This window comes from Aotus nancymaae, unplaced genomic scaffold (genome assembly GCF_030222135.1).
Source record: "Aotus nancymaae isolate 86718 unplaced genomic scaffold, 86718_ANA_hifiasm-v0.15.2.pri h1tg000008l, whole genome shotgun sequence".
Lineage (NCBI taxonomy): Eukaryota > Metazoa > Chordata > Mammalia > Primates > Aotidae > Aotus > Aotus nancymaae.
Genome location: NW_026988419.1, coordinates 26,548,190 through 26,570,330, shown reverse-complemented (window position 1 = coordinate 26,570,330; position 22,141 = coordinate 26,548,190). Strand labels below are relative to the sequence as shown.

Sequence of the window (22,141 nt, the reverse complement as noted above, 5' to 3'; positions counted from 1 at the left end):
GCAGATGAGATAGCTTAGCTGAAGACTAGACCAGCAGAGAGTGAGGGAAATCTATAATGGATAGTAGTGAAAAGAGGGAGAGAAGACAGGTGATGAGTGTCAGTTTGGCTCTAAAACTATGAGCAGTGGAGACTATAGTTCATTTGACTATCCTTTCTCTTATAAAGTTTCCCCAGGGAAAGATGGGAACCCAAATCCTGGAGGAGGTGTCAACTGATTATAGGGAGTATGTGAATCCCCAGGGAAAGATGGCAACCAGTATCCAAGATGATGTGAACCGATTATAAGGAGCATGTAGATCCAAAAGGCACAACAGGTGGACTGTGTCCAGTGCTGTCACATATGCTCCAGATTCCCCTTCACAAATGAGGCACTCACTCTCTCAGGCACCTGGTGTATTAGAGGCTGATAACTTAAGTCTGACTCAATTCTCTCTCTAGCAATTTACCTTGGCCAAAGAAAATTGCCTTGCCTAAGTTCCTTCCCAGGGGCAGCTGATATTCAATGGCTGGTCAAGGAGGGAGCCCAAAAGCTCAGCTACCTTGCCTCAGTTTGGAATACCTCTGCAATGTCATCAAGAGTTCACTGTGGGATCTGCTGAGCCCTCTGTGGCAGCTGTGTCAAAGTTCAGCTTCTCCCTTTACCCAATCCTCCTGCCCTCATTCCTTCTCAGGATGCTTTTCCCAAGACCACTTCCTAGTAAAGCCCCTTCACCAAATTCTACATCTCAAAGTCTGTTTCTGGGGAAACACAGTCTTAAAGAAATGTAAGGTATCCCAAATAAGTCACTGGAGACTTATTTGGAGAATGAAATACCAAGGAGAATGAAAAGTTAACAAGCACAGTGTTAGCTACCTGGATTCTTCAGAGGATGAGGTCAAATTTATTCTGTGTATTGATTAGGCTCAAATTTGTTCTACTAGGTATTAGGAAAAAACATAAATATTATTTTGAGACTAGTAAGTAGGGACTTGTTTACTAGTATTCAAATATCACTAGTACGTGAACAGTTATTACCAGAAGCCAATCTAATATACCAGCTAATATTTAATCAAATTAAAATACCTTCTGTACATTAGCAAGTTTAACAAACTATAAAGGCTTCTTACCTCCCAAACCTCAGGACGTTGTGTGATTTTATGTATCCGAAAATCAGGAAGATTCTTTTGTAAATAGTCTGCCAGAAGTTCTGTTTTAGCATAATATGGACAATCTGCTCTACCTAAAAGAGTTCAAATTAGCAATGTTTTCTTTCATCATGCAGAAATTATTATGTAGTTCTAAGTATTCGCTATGTAATTACAGAATTATAGTTATAGTTTGATAACATGAAGTTACAGTATAAACTGCCATGACATAAACTTCTGATGTTTATTAGATTGATACAAATAAAATAAATTTTCATAGAAGGTCAGAATCTTAAATAATAAAATGTGGAAAGAAAAAAATCCTACTGAATATTTATTCTGATCTAGTCCTATGCTAGACCTCATTTCCCCTAGGAGGCTGCTAACTACTACTAATTCAGCATGAATTAGTACTGATAATGAACTACTCACTAATGGCTACTAAAAGGTAAAGTTTGAAGTGAGGAGTGGTGATAAAATCACTTTTGTATTTGATGCATGTCAGGAAGTTGTTGGGGGTGGGAAAGAAGAATCTGGGATAACCTCTATTTTCTGGCTTGGGCAGATGATGCTGACCTTAACTGGAGAGAAACCATGAATGAGAAATTTAATTTTAGTCAAGTGCAGTTGGAGGTATTTATAGTATGTCTAAGTGGATATGATCAGCAAGCAACTGGATATATATATATATATATATATATATATATATATATATATATGGGGTGCAGGTGCCATGTAAGTGTTTCAGACACAGTTTGTAGCCATCAACACCCAGGAAGTTAAAGCTACCACACCAGACGGGATTGGGTGGCTGATAGAGTAGGAGGGATGAGATAAAATGCAGAGCGCTCTCTGTAGCATTCTTCCTGAGTAACTCCTACTAGTCACCATTTCCTTGGCCTCATGGGAACTCCTAAGTTATCAACCAGTCTGAAGCTTGCCTTGTCTATTAGCCTCCCTGTCTAGTTCAAATCTATGGTTCATCACTTTCTGGCCCATGTCTTAAATTATCTTTCGCCACTGTCCTTTTGGAAAATGAGCCTGATAAAAGCCCCTCATCCTGGATGAACCCAATTGCCTGCCTTTTCTGTAGCTGGGTCCTACCTACTGGGTACCACTATAGAAAGATGGTAGAACCAAGTGGAGGGCACCTTTAAAATTCATGGTCACCATCTTTAATTGGCCCTCAACCCTATGTGGAGACCCCTCTGTTTCTCTTATCAGCACTCTCTTCTTTTCTCCACAATGACTATTCCAAACTTTTTCCTCTTCCTCCAAATCCTTTCCTTCTTCTCAACATTCCTCAGCATTATCAGAAGACAACAGACAACTTTGCTTTCTACTTTACAAAAACCAATCTAAACAAAACAAAATGGCATTAGTTTGGAAAACCTTCAACTCCTCCATCACACCTACATGCCTGTCTGCATTTGGACTCATCCTTTCCTCCCTTCTTCATTTCAATTGAAGAGGAGTCCTACCTCCTGTCTACATTTAATCCCACCACTTATGCTCTGAATCCCACCCTCAACTGCCTTCTCAGGAATGCTGCTTAGTTAATTATCCTCTCTTTCTAGAGTTTTATATCTGTTTCTAATAGTCCTTTTCTGTCATATTTAAATATACTCATCATATTGTTTCTCCTGTCCTAAGAAACATCATCCCCCCGTCTAGCTATTGCCTTTCATATGTCCTTTTCTATTAAAATATTTTAAAAGAGTTCTCTATACTTGCCATCCTCAGTTCTTCACTTCCATTTATTTCTCATCCACTGCAATGTAGTAGACCCCACAATTCTCTTGAAGGTCACTGGGGACTTCCATGCCACTAAATCCAATGGATACTTTTCAATCCTTTTCTTGTTGACCCTTGGCAGCATTTGCCACTACTACCCCCTTGCATGCTTTTAAAACACCTGCTATAGTGGGGGCATTCTCCAGGTTCTTCTCCTACTTCTCTGGTCACTCCTTTCTATCCTTTGTAGGTTCCTATTCCTTTATCAACCCATTAAAAGATATCATTCTGAGAAGCATCTTATCTTTATATCTTACAGATTCTTTCTGGCCAATTGGCTTCATTCCCTTGGCTTCAAGTAGAAATCTGTATTTCCAGCTCAGATCTATCTCCTTATCTAGATGCCTACACCCTCCTGTATTTTCCCATATCCTTCAAAATGCCTCATAGGCACTCAGAAGGTCTATGATGAATTTTGTCACCATTTCCCTACTAAATTTGCTTAATCGCATATATTTTAATGTCCATTTCCCTAATTATCTAAAAGCAGTAAGAGTATCCAGAGTATTAAGCCTACTCTTCTGATTTTTTTTTTTTTTCAGTGACTCCTAATCTCTGCAGTTATTCAAACCACTGCTTGGGAATAATGTTTAACTCCTTTTTCTCCCTTATCTGCCCTCCTCCACTCAATTAGACATCCAGTTCTATAGATTCTGCCTCCCTAATATCTCTCTAATCCATTCACTTATCTCCATCTCCATTGTTTGCCACTCTAGGACAGGTCACCTTCAACTCCCTCCTGGACTACAGCACTAGTTTCCTAACTGGTCTCTCGGCATCCAGTCTTTCTCTCTCATGCTATAGCTATAACATTCAGATAAAACGCAAATTTGATTAGGTCCTCCTCCACTTTCAAAACTCTGGATAAAGTCTAAACTACTGAAGATGGCTCACAAGAATCCACATTATCTAACTCTAGACTCACTTTAGGACACTTTCTTCCTTGTACTCTTTGCTTCAGTCCTAATAAACTTATTTCAGTTTTGTGCTTATTTTATATTCTCAATTATCACCAAACTAGTTCTCCTCACTCTAACCCCACTCCCTGTTACCCATGCCTAAAGTACTCCCTTCCTTTCTACCTCTTCTGTCTTAGGTAATTTGTTATCATCTTTAAGGTATCTGCTTAAAATCTCTCCCTCTGGGAGACCCTTACCTAATTAAGTAAGGTCCCCTGCTATTGTTCCTATAGAACTCTGCCCTGCCACTGTCATACATGCAGCATTCTCTGTAAGTGTGTTTTCCACAGACTTCCCAGCATACGGTTAGTCAGCGTGCAAAAATATTCTTCTGGGCCAGGTGCAGTGGCGCATGTCTGTAATATCAGCGATTTGGGAGGCCAAGGTGGGCAAATCACTTGAGCGTAGGAGTTCAAGACCAGTGTGGGCAACATGACAAAACCCCATCTAGTCCCAGCTACTTGAGAGGCAGAGGCTGGAGGACTGCTTGAGCCCAGGAGGTCAAAGCTTCAGTGAGCCATAATTGTGCCACTGCACTCCAGCCTGAGTGACAAAGTAAGACGCTGTCTCAAAAAAAATTCTTCTGTGGATGGTAGATGTCAATTGTGTTCAATGCATCAAAGAGATCAAATAAGTGAAAGGATAAATAGCTTCTAAGAAAGTCATTGGTGACTTTGGTGACAGCAGTTTCTGTCAGGAAGCAGAATTAGAAGCCTTCTTCCAAGATTCATTAGAAGGTGGAACTGGAGATGGAAGAGCAGTCTACTCTTTTAAGAAACTATGAGAAAAGAAGGCAGGTACCATGGATTGTTGTAATAAAAATCTTCTCAGTTGGGTCCTTGCTGTCAACCAGCACTTTCAATCATTCTCTCCATTGCTGCTAAGACAGGCTTCCTAAAATGCAAATTCATTAAGACTACCCTCCTGCTTAAAGTTTTTCTATAACTCCTCATTGCTTTCAGGATACAGTTCAAATACCTTCCCTTGGCGTACATGAAATGCAAGGACCTGGCTCCTGCTCCTGTTCTAGTCCCAGGTCCTGTCACTCCTCACATATCCAGATTTTTGGTTAGGCCATGAGGCTTCTAGCCTCGCTGCTTTGATCTAGAATAGCCTCCTCCCCTCACACCTTCATAACTCAGCTCCTGCAATACCTTCCCCAGCCAGTTCCTTGTGTCCACCTCTCCCCCACCCCCTAAATCCAGATTAGGAGTCTATACTCCCAGGGGCCTGTGCAGGTCTCCTTCATTGCATTAATCACACCGTATCAAAAGTACATGTTCTGTGCCCCATGAGACTGAAAGCTCCTCGAAGGCAGAGATATGTTGCCCTCCATTGTATCCCCAGTGTCCCACAGTGCTTAGCGCACCGTCACGGTCCAGTAAGTATCTTTGAATAAAGCCATAGCAAAGCATGGAGCCGTCCGTATAGACGCTGGACTTGCTATAAGCCAGTAAGAACATCACTGCCAAGCAGCCGTGGGAGGTGAGCTGTTGTTGGCATTTTGAGCAATCTGCGGGCGGACGCGGGGATCACTCACCCGCAATGACGAATTTGGCCATGGTCGAGAGAGACTTGAAGTCTGCTCCGCGGCTTCGCGGTTTCCTAGCAACCACGCCGCCAAGGGCAAGGCGCAAGCGCACTACAAAGTTTAGCGCCCAGCAGAGCTTAGATGTTTAAAGTTAGGACTTGAATGGGTTATGTTGCGATATACGATCAAATATTGCCCTTATAAGCGCTGTAGTAGCCCCGATCCCCATCCCTGTATCCAGGGTAATTAGTCATTCTCCTCGGTAGACTTTCTTCTAAGTAAGTCCTTCAGCTACAACCGCGAACGTATAGTTTTTGACCTTTGAGGGAATCCGTAAAACCTCGTGAGACTCTCAGCTCTCGGGGAAGCTGTCATGGCTGCGCCTGTATGTGGCCGCGGGGTTCTACCCTAAGGTGAGTAGAGGACGAGCCTGGGCTGAGTGGTTGAACGTATCACATCCTGACTTTTTACCTTACAGAGCAAGGTCTCAGGCGTTGTCCCGTAATTAAGTTTAAAGGAGGTAGGTTAATGCTGGGCGGCCCAGCTGCGGAAGGACAGGCTCTTGACGTTGGTTCCGGGGCCTGGTGAGGCTGGCTGGTTGTGTAAGATCTTCCTCCTAAGCGCAGGCCACATGCAAACATCGCGTTCGTTTTCTGCTGCTTCCACTGAGCCGTTCTACCGGCCCAAATCCATATTCTTGATCGTCTGGGTTCGGCAGTTGCTAAATCCTCATGTTGAAAATGATCTATCAATGTTAATTCCCTAATCTTCATTGAGGACAGTTCCATAACAATGCCAACAAAAATCTCTCCTACAAAGGAAGCTTTTTGGAACGCTTTTGCACCAGAAATTCACTTTTTTAAAAAAACTCATTTATACAATGACTATTTCGAAAGTGACCTGGCTTCTTTGAAACTGGACACATTATGGTATATTGGAGGGAGCCCATATGGATTTAAAAAAAAATTATGTAAATCTTTAATGGCGCCATAGGTTCCCCATTTTCTCTTCTGTTAAATGCATTTCATTTCTTTAAGTAAAAGTTTTGCTTTAATTTTTATTCTTTTCATTACTTCTTCCCCTACAGGAAAACCACAGCACGTTTTCTTTTTCACTAGTAGAAGTGACGTTGGTTTCATATTGACAACTTTAAAGCCTTTTGGAAGTGTTTCAGTGGAGAGCAAAATGAATAACAAAGCAGGCTCCTTGTTATGGAACCTTAAACAATTCAGGACTTTAGTTCCAACAAGCAGAACTATGAGGCTATATCCTTTGGGACTTTGCAAACCAAAAATAGTTTGTTCAGACTGGAACACTTTAAATGACTTTCATAAGAGAATACAATCATCTGGTATCATTAGATATCTCTTTAAGGATGCATTCATTTTAAAATCAGATGTTGGCTTTCAAAAAAAGGGCATAAGCACTGTAACAGCCCTTAGAATTGACAGAATACTTTGTGCTAGAAGATTGTCTTTTGACTCAAAGCAGTCTCTTGTCTCTGTTGATGAATCTAATGATGGCTTGAAGAAAGTAAACTTTCATCATGAAGTCTCCAATGAAGATGTTCTTAACAACGAAACAAAACCAAATCGTATCAGCAATAGCACACTGTCTAAGGAGTGTAATTCCCTTAGTGATGTGTTAGATACATTTTCAAAAGCACCTACATTTCCTAGTAGCAACTATTTCACAGCAATGTGGACAATTGCCAAAAGACTGTCTGACGAACAGAAGCGCTTTGAAAAACAACTAATGTTTAACCACCCTGCGTTTAATCAGCTCTGTGAACATATGATGAGAGAAGCCAAGATCATGCAATATAAGTACCTGCTGTTCAGTCTTCATGCCATAGTGAAGCTTGGAATCCCTCAGAACACTCTTTTGGTACAGACTTTGCTGAGGGTGACCCAGGTAAAATAAAAAGGAGATTTAAACATGCTTTTACTTGATTTACAATATTTTGAAAGAATGATGGGAAATAGATATGTAGCCTCCTTAAAAGAGACTGTCAAATGGAATGGTAGTTTCCTTTTATTTATTTTTGCATATATATTATATGATTTGGAGGCCTTAAGTTAGCTATTTTCTTCCTTCTGCTGTGGGAATTTATGAAAACCTTCCCCATTTACCATCCCCAGAGTTGAGTAGCGGTGAAGAAGCTAAAATTAGAAGAGATGCAAGATATACAAAGAAAGGCTGGGTAGTTGAAGGAGAGAAGGGAAAGGGAAGAAAGATAATCTAGTCCATGGTAGAATTGGGATTCAGGCCCAGTAGATGATACCTAAACTAATGAGCACATTGATAGTCAAGGGGCTGGTGTTTTAAGTAGAGAGGATTGCATGCCCTAACATTCCCAGAGGAAAAGTTTGGCAAATTTGAAGAGATGAAAGTAGTTTAGTGTGGCTGAAGTACAGAATAATGGAGATGTATGTTTGAGGGGATGGGAAGAAATTTTGTACATGGTGATCAAAGGAGAGGAGTGAGGGGCAAGAGGCTTGGGGGGTGGGAGTGCTGGACAAGAGGCTAGAAAAGCAGAAACCAAATCATAAAGAGCCTCTTATGGCTAGCTGAGGAGTATGCATTTATCCTGGCACTGGGAATCCATTGAAAAATTTTAAGCAATGAGTTGACATGCTCAAATTTGTATTTTAGATCACTGCATTCAGTGAAAAATTGGAAGAAGGTTGAAACTGGATGGAGGGAGACATTTTTAGTCTAAGGCAAGAATGTCAGTGTCCTGTTTAATGTCACTGAAATGGTGCCAGATGTAAGGAAAGAGAGATTAACTTTTTAATCATGTATGTTTTAAGAGTGTACACTTCTGACTTCTAAAAATGATAAGTAATTTTTTAATCGTGTGTGGTAGCTCACACCTGTAATCCCAGCACTTTGGGAGGCCAAGGCAGGAGGATCTCTTGAGCCCAGGAGTTTGAGACCAGCCTGGGCAACGTAAGGAAGACCCTGTCTCTACAAAAATTAGCTGGGTGTGATGTACTTGCCTGTGGTCCTAGCCACTTGGGAGGCTGAGGTGGGAATATCGCTTGAGCCTGTGAGATCAAAGCTGCCATGAGCCATGATCGTGCCACTGCACTCCAGTCAGGGTGACAGAGCCAGACCCTGTCTGAAAATAATAATTATTTTTTAAAAGACAGGAGTTTCTTGGCCATAATTCCGGCATGTATCCTATCTTGCTATAGAATTCAAGGATTGGGTTCTAGCTATTTGGAAATTTTTAACTTTTTACATTTCTGTGATTTCCATATGTTCTTTTTTTTTTTTTTAAGTCTGTGACTCTAGCCAAAGATCCATATATTCTTAAGCAATAACTTTTACTTAGTGTATGTGTGTATATTTGTTTAAACCACAGAATATCCATGTTTATTTGTAGACTGTGTATTAGTTCCCTATATAGTTATTTAAAAGTGACTGTAATAAACCACCTTACCTGGTCAGTGATACTCTTACTAGATTTTGGACAGATGGTCTCACATGGGGATGACATCTGTGTTGGTGAGGTCTGAGTAGTAGATTTTTGTAGTCAAAACATCTCTAGGGATGATATGTCTTACTGACTGTTGGAATAATATAAAGACATTTATTTTAGATAGAGGTGAAAGGACAGTGTACCATCAGTGAATTTGCCCTTCAAACACATAGCCAAGTGGTCTTTTCTTTCATAGTAGATATTGAAGGGAATGCTGTAAAATTAAGGAAATCCCTTCATAGGAAAAAAACCTGTTTTTTTCTTCTAATCATATCCATTTCTTATCTGGTTCTGACTTAAAACTTTGTGATTGGTTGGTCATATAATTTTAGCAAAAGAACGTATCTCTTTTTAGGCTAAGTTTCCTCAGATGTGATCTTTTGTGAGGTGTATAGACTAGTTGTGATTAAACTGTAGAGTAGTACTAGGTAAGCTGTATTGTTACTATTCACTTTCCAAATTATGCCCACTGTTATTTCTGGGATCCAATTTAGTACTCTAAGTAAAGGAACCTGAAAGAAGAATCTATGGGGTGTAGGCTTGCCTTGAGACCCAGATAGTAGTGGTAAAATGTGGCAGGAGATGTGAATTAGAAGATTCACAAGTAGAGTTTCAGCTTGATACTCAGGAAGGGATCTAGGAAAATCGTAAGGGCACAACCATTTAAGGATCTTTAGAGATGGGCTAGTTACCTTCTATACCTCTGTAGTTCTTATATTCCTGCACTTTAACTGTTTTTGCCTTTGTAATGACCTTGGGTTCCAAAAAGAGATAAAAATAATGTTTAATAGAAGTTGTTTCAGAAGCAGTGGAATATAATGAATATCAAATATGTTTTCAGTGATAATGGTGAAGGTAAAAAAGTGTTGACACATAAAAGGATGTATATCAGTTAGCTGGAAAATTCGGTAAGTATGACTTTGTATTTCCTGAAGATGCTGTTTATTGTGGACTGACTGTGGGAATTGTTGGTTTGATACTTAGTCCTTTTATTCAGTATGTCAGTTCAGTGGTTTTGCTTGGATGAGATAGTTTACTATGGGCTCATCACCTGTAGTATTTTTGTAATTATATTTCAATAGGAACGTATCAATGAGTGTGATGACGTATGCCTTTCAGTTTTGTCAACTGTTTTAGAGGCAATGGAGCCATGCAGGAATGTTCATGTTCTACAAGCAGGATTCAGGTGAGAACTCTCTTATGCTTTCTTCATGTGGTTTTCTTTGTTCCTTTTAAATCTGGAATAAAAAATTGAGATGAAAACTAAACTGCTTTCTTGAGGGGAGGAGTTGGGGAGGCTTTTTGCTAGTTACAGTCTTTAATGCCTTATTAAGCTTAAAATCCTGACTCGGGATGATGTAAGGCTGGAAATGTTTCTTTTAGGGTCCATAATAACAAAGATGTGAGTAACATTGACATCTAAATTAATTTATTTTAAAACATAGTACTGATGTGGGTGGGAGAAAATTGGTGTGTATATTCAGAAGAGTTATTCAGGCACTATGTGAGGTTTATTTGACACTGGCCCAGCTTGAAAAGGAATTTATAAAATCGATACAACTGATCTAACAGCATAGATTAGTGAGAGTAACACTTAATTCCCTTTTACGTTGACTATGCATAGGATATGTTACTATAATCTCTTGATGTAATTTAATGTGTTCCTTAGTAAAGGCAGTACAATAATGTGAGAGAAAATAGCACTATTAATAGATTGGTTCTCGATCTTTTACTACTTACACTCTCTTGGGCAGGTAGATCATTTCTCTGGGCTTCATAATCCTTTCCTGTGAGAAGGAGCTGGACCAAGTGAAATTTTAAGATTTGTCTTCTGCTTTGAAGATTCTGTGATTGTAATATTTACTGTGTTTGATAACAGAATGCTAGTTGATCAGCAAGTTTGGAAAATAGAAGATGTCTTAACATTACAAGCTGTGATGAAATGTATTGGAAAAGATGCACCAAATGCTCTTAAGAGGAAACTGGAGGTAAACACATGAATTTTCTCTAGTGGATGAGATTTGGAAAAATTATTTCTTGTAAGCTGCTATGACTGCTTGAAGTCAATTTTCTAAGAGGGCATTGTTGGGCTTTTAGGTGTAGCTTTGCTAAAGTGAATTAATAGAAGTACCCTTATATTTATTTATCTGTGTATATATAAATGTATATGTATTTATCTATTTGTCTGGGTCATTTTACCCAAACATCATCTTTTTTATTTAAAAATAAAATTTTAGACCAGACATGGTGGCTCACACCTGTAATTTCAGCACTTTGGGATGTCAAGGCAGGGGGATCTCTTGAGCTCAGGAGTTTGAGACCAGCCTGGGTAATTGAGCAAGACCCTGTCTTTGCAAAAAAAAATCAAAGAATTAACCAAGCATGGTAGTGCATGCCTGTAATCCCAGCTACATGGGAGGCTGAGGCAGGAGGATCAGTTGAGCCTGAGAGGTTGAGGCTTCAGCCTGGGTGATAGAGAAACACTCTCTCTCAATAAAAATAAAAATTTAATTATTTTGCCACAGATAGTAAATTAAATTTGTTTTTCTTTAGATGAAAGCCTTGAAGGAATTAGACAGATTTTCTGTTGTGAATAGCCAGCACATGTTTGAGGTACTAGCTGCCATGAATCATCGATCTCTTATACTCCTGAATGAATGCAGTAAGATGGTCCTAGGTAAGGGGAATTTTTCTTTCATCACTTGTAACACCTGACCTTCTGTTTTAGACTATTTTTGTTTTGTTTTAAAAACTTTGGTTTTATGTGAAAAAAAGAATAAAGCATGTTGTAGCTTGCATTCAAAACAATCTGGTAATCTTTGTTTGCTTATTTAATTCATTCTTAAAGGTAATATCCACGGGTGTCCTTTAAAAATAATGATCAACATATTGCAGTCCTGCAAAGACCTCCGATACTATAATTTAGATCTCTTCAAGGGACTAGCGGATTATGTGGCTACAACTTTTGACATCTGGAAGTTCAAAAAAGTGAGTATGTTAACAATTTAGAATAAGCCTCACAAAACTTTTAAAACACATACTAATTCATTTAGCATTTTAAATATTTCTCTTTCACCTTTATAGTACTTAAGATATCCAAATACTCCAATGCTGAATTGACTTTTGAGAAATTAGTTCCTTATTATTCCTGTCTGGGGGCTACTTGCTAATATGAATAGTCCCCAACTTAGGATGGCTTGACTTAATGATTTTTTGACTTTTTGATGTTTCAAAAGCAATATGCATTCAGTAGAAACCATACTCTTTTGATTTTTGATGTTTTCCCAGGTTAGTGATATGTTACTCTCTTATGTTAGTATATGATACTCTCTTTCCATGCTTGGCAGTGGCAGCAAGTTGCAGCTCCCAATCAGCTGCACCATCATGAGGGTAAACAGTGCATATTGTATTCAGTAAATTACCTGAGATATTCGACACTTTTATTATAACGTAGCCTTTTTGTTAACTGATTTTGCCCAACTATAGGTGAATGTAAGCTCTAAGCACGTTTAAGGTAGGCTGGGCTAAGCTATGATGTTCAGTAAGTTGGATGTATTAAATGCATTTTGACTTACAATATTTTCAATTTATGGTGAGTTTGTTGGGATATACCCCACCATAAGTCAGGGATCATCTGTATAGTATTTTATCTTTTGGTCATCTTTCTATTTGAAACAAAAATAATATTGTCCAAAATTTGCTCTTCTATTTGGTTTTAAAGGTTTGTATGGGGTACTTTGATTAGATATTTAGCATCATCTCTGTGTTTATACTTTTTTCTTGATAGATTTTGAATAATAAGATGGATGATGTGACAGGCTTATGGTTTTTGAAGAATAAAATGTCACTACTTATGGTCGTGTCCATTGTTTTGTCCAGAGTAAAAGCCTTTAAAATCAGGAGCTGTGTTAAGAATATAAACATCTAAATGAAGCAGCTGGCAAAAACTTTTTGCAATGAAATAGGTGATAACTTTGTTAGATCTCTAGGTTCAGTTTATTTTGGAGAGCAAGGTGAATATTGAGTTTACTGTGGAAATTGGTTATGGAAAGAGAATTAATAATCCTAAGTAAAAAAGATTGAGAGGCTATTTTAATTGTAATGTTTCAGTTCCATTCTCACTTATAGATATTAATATTAAATATAGAAATTTGGGGGTTATGTCTTACGTGTTAGAATCTAGGAAGTTTTTAAGTTTGGGAATGGGAGGAGTTCAAGATTGAGTTGGTCATTTTGAAAACCTTCAGAAAAGGCATATTTAAAAGTAATTTTCAGATCTGTTGTATGAAAATGATGTAGGAAAGGGTTTATTTTTAAATGAAATGGAAACATAGAAACCATTGTATACTCTGGTTCTCCGCTTATAAAATGATTGCTTATTAACTTGATGCACAATTCAAGAATTAATGGTACAGATTTTGTGAGGGAGAGATAATTGTTCCTTTTCAGGATATCTCCCATTGATCAGGACAGTTGAATTACTAGTTAGATCTTTTGAGATCCAAAAAATTACTGTTAGCATACTGTAATTATTAAAGAGTTTTCCTTCAATTTTCTCTTTTTAAGGTTCTTTTTCTTCTCATTTCATTTGAAAACCTTGGTTTTCAACCTGTTGATTTAATGGATCTGTTTATGAAAAGAATAATAGAGGAACCTGAATCCTTAAGCATGAAAAGCATTATATCTATTCTTCATGTTTATTCTACTCTCAATCATGTCTACAAATGCCAGAACAAAGAGTATGTACTTGTTGTTTTTTACTTTTTTATTGCCATATAACTTACTTACAGAAAAGGTTATAAATCATAAACTTAATGAATCACTGTGGGTGAACACACCCATAGTCATTATCCGTGCTAGTAAATAAAACATAGTGTTCCTTACTCATTTATGAAGTTAAACAGAATTTCATTTTATATTTGCTGCCCTTGTTTCTGTTCTTTATAATACATTAATTAATTCATTATAGGAGTTTTCATTTCAAGCTCTCCCAGCTTATCCTCTCAGCTCCTAAGTTCATAGTTCAGTTTAACTTTATTAAAAAATTGAGAAATGTATTTTTTTTAATTTTGATTTTTTTTATTATGGTAAGAACATTTAGCAAATTTAAAAGTGTGCAGTACAATATTGCTGACTTTATTATAAACAATATAGTTAACAATATTGTACAGTGGATCTCTAGAACTTAATCATCTTGCATAACTGAAACTTTATACCTGTTGAATAACAACTCCCATATTTCCCCCTTTCCTCACCCCTGACAACCAACATTATAATCTCTGTTTCTATGACTGACCTTTTTAGATACCTCGTATAAGTGGAGTCATGCAGTATTTGTCCTTCCATGAATAGCTTGTTTCACTTAGCATAATGCCCTTCAAGTTAACCCATGTTGTAGCATATGGCAGAATTTCCTTCTAAGGCTGAATACTATTCATAATATTATATGTATATATTGCATTTTCTTTATCCATTCATCTGTTGATGGACATTTAGGTTGTTTCCCTGTCTTGGATGTTGCAAACAATGCTACAGGTTAACATAGGAGTGCAGATATCTCTGAGATTCTCATCTTAATTCTTATGAATTGAAATATATCCAGAAGTGAGATCCCTGGATCATAAAAGGATTCTACTTTTACCAAATGCTTTTTAGCATTGGTTGAAATGATCATAAGGTTTTTTATCCTTCATTCTGTTGATATGATGTATCATATTGATTGATTTGCATATATTGAACCATCCTTGCATCCCAGTGATAAATTGTACTTGGTCATAACGAATAATATATATATTTCTTTCAAGGTTTTTTTATTTTTTAATATACATTTTATTGCATTTTAGGTTTTGGGGTACATGTAAAGGACATGCAGGATTGTTGCATAGGTACATACATGGCAATGTGGTGTGCTGCTTCCATCCCCATCACCTATATCTGGCATTTCTCCCATTTTATCCCTCCCCAACTCCCTATCCTGCACTGTCCCTCTCCTAGTACCTCACGATAAACCTCAGTGTGTGATGCTCCCGTTCCTGTGTCCATGTGTTCTCATTGTTCAACACCCACCTGTGAGTGAGAACATGCGGTGCTTGATTCTCTGTTCCTGTGTCAGTTTGCTGGGAATGATAGTTTCTAGCTTCATCCATGTATCTACAAAGGACACGAACTCATTGTTTTTTATGGCTGCATAGTATTCCATGGTGTATATGTGCCACATTTTCCTTGTCTAGTCTATTGTTTTTGGGCATTTGGGTTGGTTCTAGGTCTTTGCTATCGTAAACAGTGCTGCAGTGAATATACGTGTGCATGTGTCCTTATAATAGAACAACTTATAATCTTTGGATATATACCCAGTAATGGGATTGCTGGGTCAAATGGAATTTCTATTTCTAGGTCCTTGAGTCATCACCACACTGTCTTCCACAATGGTCGAACTAATTTACACTCCCACCAAGAGTGTAAAAGTGTTCCTATTTCTCCACATCCTCTCCAGCATCTGTTGTCTCCAGATTTTTTAATGATCACCATTCTAACTGGCATGAGATGGTATCTCAATGTAGTTTTGATATGCATTTCTCTTAATGACCAGTGATGATGAGCATTTTTTCATATGTTTGTTGGCCTCATATATGTCTTCTTTTGAAAAGTATTCATATCCTTTGCCCACTTTTGATTGGGTTTGTTTCTTTTTTTCTTATAAATCTGTTTTAGTTATTTGTAGATTTTGGATATAAGTCCTTTGTCAAATGGGTAGATTGCAAAAATTTTTTCCCATTCTGTTGGTTGCCGGTTCACTCTAATGATTGTTTCTTTTGCTGTGCAGAAGCTCTGGAGTTTAATTAGATCCTATTTGTCTATTTTGGCTTTCGTTGCCAATGCTTTTGGTGTTTTAGTCATGAAGTCTTTGCCTATGCTTATGTCCTGAATGAGTTTGCCTAGGTTTTCTTCTAGGATTTTTGTGGTGTTAGGTCTTATGTTTAAGTCTTTAATCCATCTGGAGTTAATTTTAGTGTAAGGTGTCAGGAAGGGGTCCAGTTTCTGCTTTGTGCACATGGCTAGTCAGTTTTCCCAATACCATTTATTAAACAGGGAATCCTTTCCCCATTGCTTGATTTTGTCAGGTTTGTCAAAGATCAGATGGTTGTAGATGTATGGCGTTGCCTTTACTAAGGCCTCTGTTCTGTTCCATTGGTCTCTATCTCTGTTTTGGTACCAGTACTATGCTGTTTTGATTACTGCAGACTTGTAGTGTAGTTTGAAGTCAGGTAGCATGATGCCTCCAGCTTTGTTCTTTTTTGCTTAGAATTAACTTGGCTATGTGGACTCTCTTTTGGTTCGGTATGAAGTTTAAGGTGTTTTTTTCAAGTTCTGTGAAGAAGGTCATTGGTAGCTTGATGGGGATAGCATTGAATCTATAAATTACTTTGGGCAGTATGGCCATTTTCACAATATTGATTCTTCCTAACCATGAGCATGGAATGTTTCTCCATCTGTTTGTGTCCTCTCTCATGTCCTTGAGCAGTGGTTTGTAGTTCTCCTTGAAGAGGTCCTTTACATCCATTGTTAGTTGTATTCCTAGGTATTTTATTCTCTTTGTGACAATTGTGAATGGCAGTTCATTTTTTATTTGGCTCTCTTTAAGTCTGTTATTGGTGTATAGGAATGCTTGTGAGTTTTGCACATTGATTTTGTGTCCTGAGACTTTGCTAAGATGCTTATCAGTTTAAGGAGATTTGGGGCTGAGACGATAGGGTCTTCTAAATGTACAATTATGTCATCTGCAAATACAATTTGACTTCCTCCTTTCCTAATTGAATACCCTTTATTTCTTTTTCTTGCCTGATTGCTCTGGCTAGAACTTCCAATACTATATTGAATAGGAGTGGTGAGAGAGGGCATCCTTGTCTAGTGCCAGATTTCAAAGGGAATGCTTCCTGGTTTTGCCCATTCAGTATGACATTGGCTGTGGGTCTGTCATCAATAGCTTTTATTATTTTGAGATACTGTCCGTTGATACCTAGTTTAATGAGAGTTTTTAGCATAAAGGGCTGTTGAATTTTGTCAAAGGCCTTCTCTGCATCTATTGAGATAATCATGTGGTTTTTGTCTTTGGTTCTGTTTATGTGGTGAATTACTTTATAGACTTGCATATATTCAACCAGCCTTGCATCCCCAGGATAAAGCCTACCTGACTGTGATGGATAAGCTTTTTGATGTGCTGTTGCAGTTGGTTTGCCAGTATTTTATTGAAGATTTTTGCGTCTATGTTCATCTTGGATATTGGCCTGAAGTTTTCTTTTCTTGTTAAGTCTGCTGGGTTTTGGTATCAGGATGATGTTGGTCTCATAAAAAGATTTGGGGAGGATACCCTCTTTTGGATTGTTTGGAATAGTTTCAGAAGGAGTGTTACCAGCTCCTCTTAGTATGTCTGGTAGAATTCAGCTGTGAACCCATCTGGATCTGAGCTTTTTTTGGTTGGTAAGCTATTAATTGCTGCCTCAACTTCAGCCCTTGCTATTGGTCTATTCAGGGTTTCGACTTCTTCCTGGTTTAGGCTTGGGAGGATGTAAGTGTCCAGGAATGTATCCATTTCTTCCAGGTTTACTTGTTTATATACATAGAGTTGTTTGTAGTAATCTCTCATGGTGGTTTGTATTTCTGTGGAATCTGTGGTGATATCCCCTTTATCGTTTTTTATTGCATCTGTTTGATTCTTCTCTCTTTTCTTTTTTACTAATCTGGCTAGTGGTCTATTTTGTTGATCTTTTCAAAAAACCAGCTCCTGGATTTATTGATTTTTTTAAAGGATTTTTTGGGTCTCTATCTCCTTCAGTTCTGCTCTGATCTTAGTTATTTCTTGTCTTCTGCTAGGTTTTGAGTTTTTTTGATCTTGCTCCTCTAGCTCTTTCAATTTTGATGACAGGGTTTGGATTTTAGATCTTTCCTTGCTTTTTGTGTGGGCGTTTATTGCTATAAATTTTCCTCTAGACACTGCTTTAAATATGTCCCAGAGATTTTAGTACGTTGTGTCTTCATTCTCATTGGTTTCAAAGAACATCTTTATTTCTGCCTTCATTTCATTCTTTATCCAGTCAACATTCAAGAGCCAGTTGTTCAGTTTCCATGAAGTTGTACGATTCTGAGTTAGTTTCTTAATCCTGAGTTCTAATTTGATTACACTGTGGTCTGAGAGACTATTTATTATGATTTCTCACTGTTCCTTTGCATTTGCTGAGATGTGATGCTACTTCCAATTATGTGGTCAGTTTTAGAGTAGGCGTGATATGGTGCTGAGAAGAATGTATATTCTGTGGATTTGAGGTGGAGAGTTCTGTAAATGTTTATTAGGTTTGCTAGGTCCAGGTCTGAGTTCAAGTCCTGGATATGCTTGTTAATTTTCTGTCTTGTTGATCTGTCTAATATTGACAATGGAGTGTTAAAGTCTCCCACTATTATTGTGTGGGAGTCTAAGTCTTTTTGTAAGTCATTAAGAACTTGCCTTATGTATCTGGGTGCTCCTGTATTAGGTGCATATATATTTAGGATCGTTAGCTCTTCTTGTTGCATTGATCCTTTTACCATTATGTAATGTCCTTCTTTGTCTCTTTTGATCTTTGTTGCTTTAGAGTCTATTTTATCAGAGATGAGATTTGCAACTCCTGCTTTTTTTTGCTCTCCATTTGCTTGGTAAGTCTTCCTCCATCCCTTTATTTTGAGCCTTTGTGTATCCTTGCATGTGAGATGGGTTTCCTGGATACAGTACATCGATGGGTTTTGACTTTTTATCCAATTTGCCAGTCTGTGTCTTTTGATTGGGTAATTTAGCACATTTACATTTAGGGTTAATATCGTTATGTTTGAGTTTGATCCTGCCATTTTGATGCTAGCTGGTTGTTTTGCCCATTAGTTGACACATTTCCTTGATTGCGTCGACGCTCTTTACCATTTGGCACGTTTTTGGAGTGGCTGGTACTGGTTGTTCCTTTCGATGTCTAGTGCTTCTTTCAGGAGCTCTCGTAAAGCAGGCCTGGTGGTGATGATATCTCTGAGCAATTGCTTGTTCATAAAGGATTTTATTTCTCCTTTGCTTATGAAGCTTAGTTTGGCTGGACATGAAATTCTAGGTTGAAAGTTCTTTCTTTAAGGATGTTGCATATTGGCCTCCACTCTCTTCTCGCTTGTAGGGTTTTTGCTGAGAGATCTGCTATGAGGCTGATGGGCTTCCCTTTGTCAGTAAACCAGCCTTTCTCTCTGGCTGCCCTTAGCACTTTTTCCTTCCTTTCAACCCTGGTGAATCTGATGATTATGTGCCTTGGAGTTGCTCTTCTTGAGGAATATCTTTGTGGTGTTCTCTGTATTTCCTGGACTTGAATGTTGGCCTCCCGTGCTAGGTTGGGGAAGTTCTCCTGGATAATATCCTGAAGCGTGTTTTCCAGCTTGGATTCATTCTCTCCGTCACATTCAGATATACCTATCAAACATAGATTAGGTCTTTTCACATAATCCCATATTTCTTGGAGGCTTTGTTCATTTCTTTTTACTCTTTTTTCTATAATCTTGCCTTCTCGTTTTATTTCGTTGAGTTGATCTTCAGCCTTTGATATCCTTTCTTCTCCTTCGTTGATTCAGCTATTGAAACTTGTGTATGCTTTATGAAGTTCTCATATTGTGTTTTTCAGCTCCATCAATTCATTTATATTCCTTTCTAAGCTGTTTATTCTCATTAGCATTTCATCAAACCTTTTTTCAAAGTTCTTAGTTTCTTTGCATTTGGTTAGAACATGATCTTTTAGCTCAGAGAAGTTTGTTATTACCTACCTTCTGAAGCCTGGTTTCTGTCAATCCATCCAGCCTTGTTCCCTTGCTGGTGAGGAGTTGTAATCCCTTGGAGGAGGAGAGACCTTCTGGTTTTGGGTATTTTCATCCTTTTTGCACTGGTTTCTTCCCATCTTTGTGGATTTATCTAACTGTGGTCTTTGTGGTTGGTGACTTTCAGATGGGGTCTCTGAGTGGACATCCTTTTTGTTGCTGATGACGTTATTTCTTTCTGTTTTTTTAGTTTTCCTTCTAACAGTCAGGCCCCCTGCTGTAGGACTACTGGAGGTCCACTCCAGACCCTGCTTGCCTGGGGATTACCTGCAGTGACTGCAGAACAATTAAGGGTTGCTGCCAGTTTCTTCTGTTGTCTTTGTCCCAGAAGGATACCCGCCAGATGTCAGCCTGAGTTCTCCTTTATGAGGTGTTTCTTTGGTTATACGGGGGTCAAGGAGCTGCTTGAGGAGACAGTCTGTCCCTTATAAGAACTCAAGTGCTGAGCTGTGAGCTCTGTTGTTTTGTTCAGAGCTGCTGGGCAGGTACGTTTAAGTCTGCTGCAGCGGAACTCATAGCCACCTTTTTTTCCCAGGTGCTGTGTACCAGGAAGGTGAGGCTTTACTTATAAGTTCGTGTCATTTTGCTACCCTTATTCAGAGATGCCCTGCCCAGCAAGGAGATAGCCTAGTCACAGTCTGCCAGCAGAGGCGTTTCTGAGCTGCCATGGGCTCTGCCCAGCTGCTGTGTGAACTTCCTTGCAGTTTTGTTTTTAGGGGTATAGTTAGAACTGCCTCGGTTATGATGGCCTGCTTCAGTAATGGCGGACTGCCTCAGTAATGGTGGACTGCCTCAGTAATGGTGGACTGCCTTTTTAGTGGTGGACTGCCTCGGTAATGGCAGATGCCCTTCCCCCTGCAGAGCTGGACCATCCCGGGTCCAGCTGTGCTTGCTGTGAAACTCTCAATCCAGAGCATTTCAGATTGTTGGTCTTTGTGGGGGTGGGACCTGCCGAGCCAGATCACTTGGCTCACTGTTTCAGCCCCCTTTTTTTCAGTTGAATGGACGACTCTGTCTCTCAGGCGTTCCAGTCTCCAGTTGAAACGGCACCTGGGTTTGTGGGAGATTTTGGGTGGAGACCCGTTGCACCAGCTGAAACAGCCATGCTGGAGACTCACGGTGCTTTTCCACCCGGTAATCTCCTGGTCTGTGGGCAGTAAAAATTTGGAAGTGCAGTGATCACTCACCCTCTGTGTTTTCGCTGGGAACTGCAATCCAGAGCTGTTCCTATTGGGCCATCTTGGATCCTCTCCTCTCTTTTCTTTTTTTTTTTTTGAGAAGGAGTCTTGCTCTGTCGCCCAGTCTGGAGTGCAGTGGTGCCATCTTGGCTTACTGAAACCTCCACCTCCCGGCTTCAAGCAATTCTCTGCCTCCACCTTCGAGTAGCTGGGATTACAGGCACCTGCCACTATGCCTGGCTGTTTTGTATTTTTAGTGGAGACAGGGTTTCACCATCTTAGCCAAGCTGGTCTTGAACTCCTGACCTCATGATCTACCCACCTCGGCCTCCCAAAGTGCTGGGATTACAGGCATGAGTCACTGCGCCCAGCCAATTAATAATCTTCCTAATGTATTGTTGAATTACTATAGCTTTGTAATATATTTTGAAATCAGGAAGTGTGATACTTCTAGCTCTGTTCTTTTTCGAAATTGCTTTGGCAGTTCAGATTTTTTTGTGGTCCCATATGAATTTTAAGATTTCTTTTTTTTATTTCTATAAAAAAAATGCCATTGGGATTTTGATAGAGATTGCACTGAATATATAGACTACTTGGGGTAGTATGGACATTTTAACTGTATTATGTTTTTCAGTCCATGAGTGTGGACTGTCCTTCCATTTATTTGTGTCTTTAATTTCTTTCATTAATTTTTTGTAGTTTTCAGTATACAAGTCTTTTACCTCCTTAAGTTTATTCCTAAGTATTTTTATGCTTTTTGATACTATTATACATAAGATTGTTTTCCCAATTTCCTTTTTGGATAGTTTGTTATAAGTGTATAGGAACACAGCAGATATTTTTACTGCTTCCTTTCTGATTGGTTGTTTTTTCGTTCTTTTTCTTTTGTTTGCATAGTTACTTTGGCTAAGATTTCCAGCTCCTTGTTGAATAGAAGTGGTGAGAGTAGGCATTCTTGTCTTGTTCCTGGTCTTAGAAGAAAATATTTGTTTTCATCATCAAATACGATGTTAGCTATGGCTTTTCATATATGGTCTTATGGTGAGGCACATTTCTTCTATACCTAATTTGTTGAGAGCCCTTATCATGAAAGGTTGTTGAATTTAATCAAATGGTTTTTCTGCATCTAATTAGATGATCATGTGATTTTTATTCTGTTAATGTGGTGTATCTCATTAATTGATTTGCATATACTG

The 22,141-nt window shown here is 38.7% G+C and overlaps 2 protein-coding genes across 10 annotated transcripts in view; one reads left to right on the top strand and one right to left on the bottom strand.

Moving 5' to 3' along the window:
- MDH1B (malate dehydrogenase 1B) overlaps positions 1 to 5,544 on the bottom strand; it is a 32,567-nt gene extending 27,023 nt beyond the window's left edge. For 4 of the 8 annotated variants that reach the window (XM_012446258.3, XM_012446259.3, XM_012446260.2 and 1 more), the window contains exons 1-2: positions 5,421 to 5,542; positions 1,110 to 1,222 (exon numbers count right to left, since the gene is read on the bottom strand). In XM_012446258.3, the coding sequence (XP_012301681.2) occupies positions 1,110 to 1,222; positions 5,421 to 5,442 (135 nt within the window). In that variant the 5' untranslated portion in view covers positions 5,443 to 5,542. Of the gene's footprint in view, positions 1 to 1,109; positions 1,223 to 5,420 lie in introns of all 8 variants that reach the window. The other 4 variants (XM_012446255.3, XM_012446256.3, XM_012446257.3 and 1 more) reach the window with 3 other exon arrangements.
- Positions 5,545 to 5,716: 172 nt separating this feature from the next.
- The window catches only part of FASTKD2 (FAST kinase domains 2), a 30,685-nt gene continuing 14,260 nt past the window's right edge, over positions 5,717 to 22,141 (top strand). Inside the window, exons 1-8 of one of the 2 annotated variants that reach the window (XM_012446252.3) lie at positions 5,717 to 5,824; positions 6,499 to 7,325; positions 9,981 to 10,084; positions 10,778 to 10,886; positions 11,452 to 11,575; positions 11,747 to 11,886; positions 13,465 to 13,637; positions 14,742 to 14,783. In XM_012446252.3, the coding sequence (XP_012301675.2) occupies positions 6,597 to 7,325; positions 9,981 to 10,084; positions 10,778 to 10,886; positions 11,452 to 11,575; positions 11,747 to 11,886; positions 13,465 to 13,637; positions 14,742 to 14,783 (1,421 nt within the window). In that variant the 5' untranslated portion in view covers positions 5,717 to 5,824; positions 6,499 to 6,596. The remainder of the gene's footprint in view (positions 5,825 to 6,498; positions 7,326 to 9,980; positions 10,085 to 10,777; positions 10,887 to 11,451; positions 11,576 to 11,746; positions 11,887 to 13,464; positions 13,638 to 14,741; positions 14,784 to 22,141) is intronic. The other variant, XM_012446254.3, reaches the window with a different exon arrangement.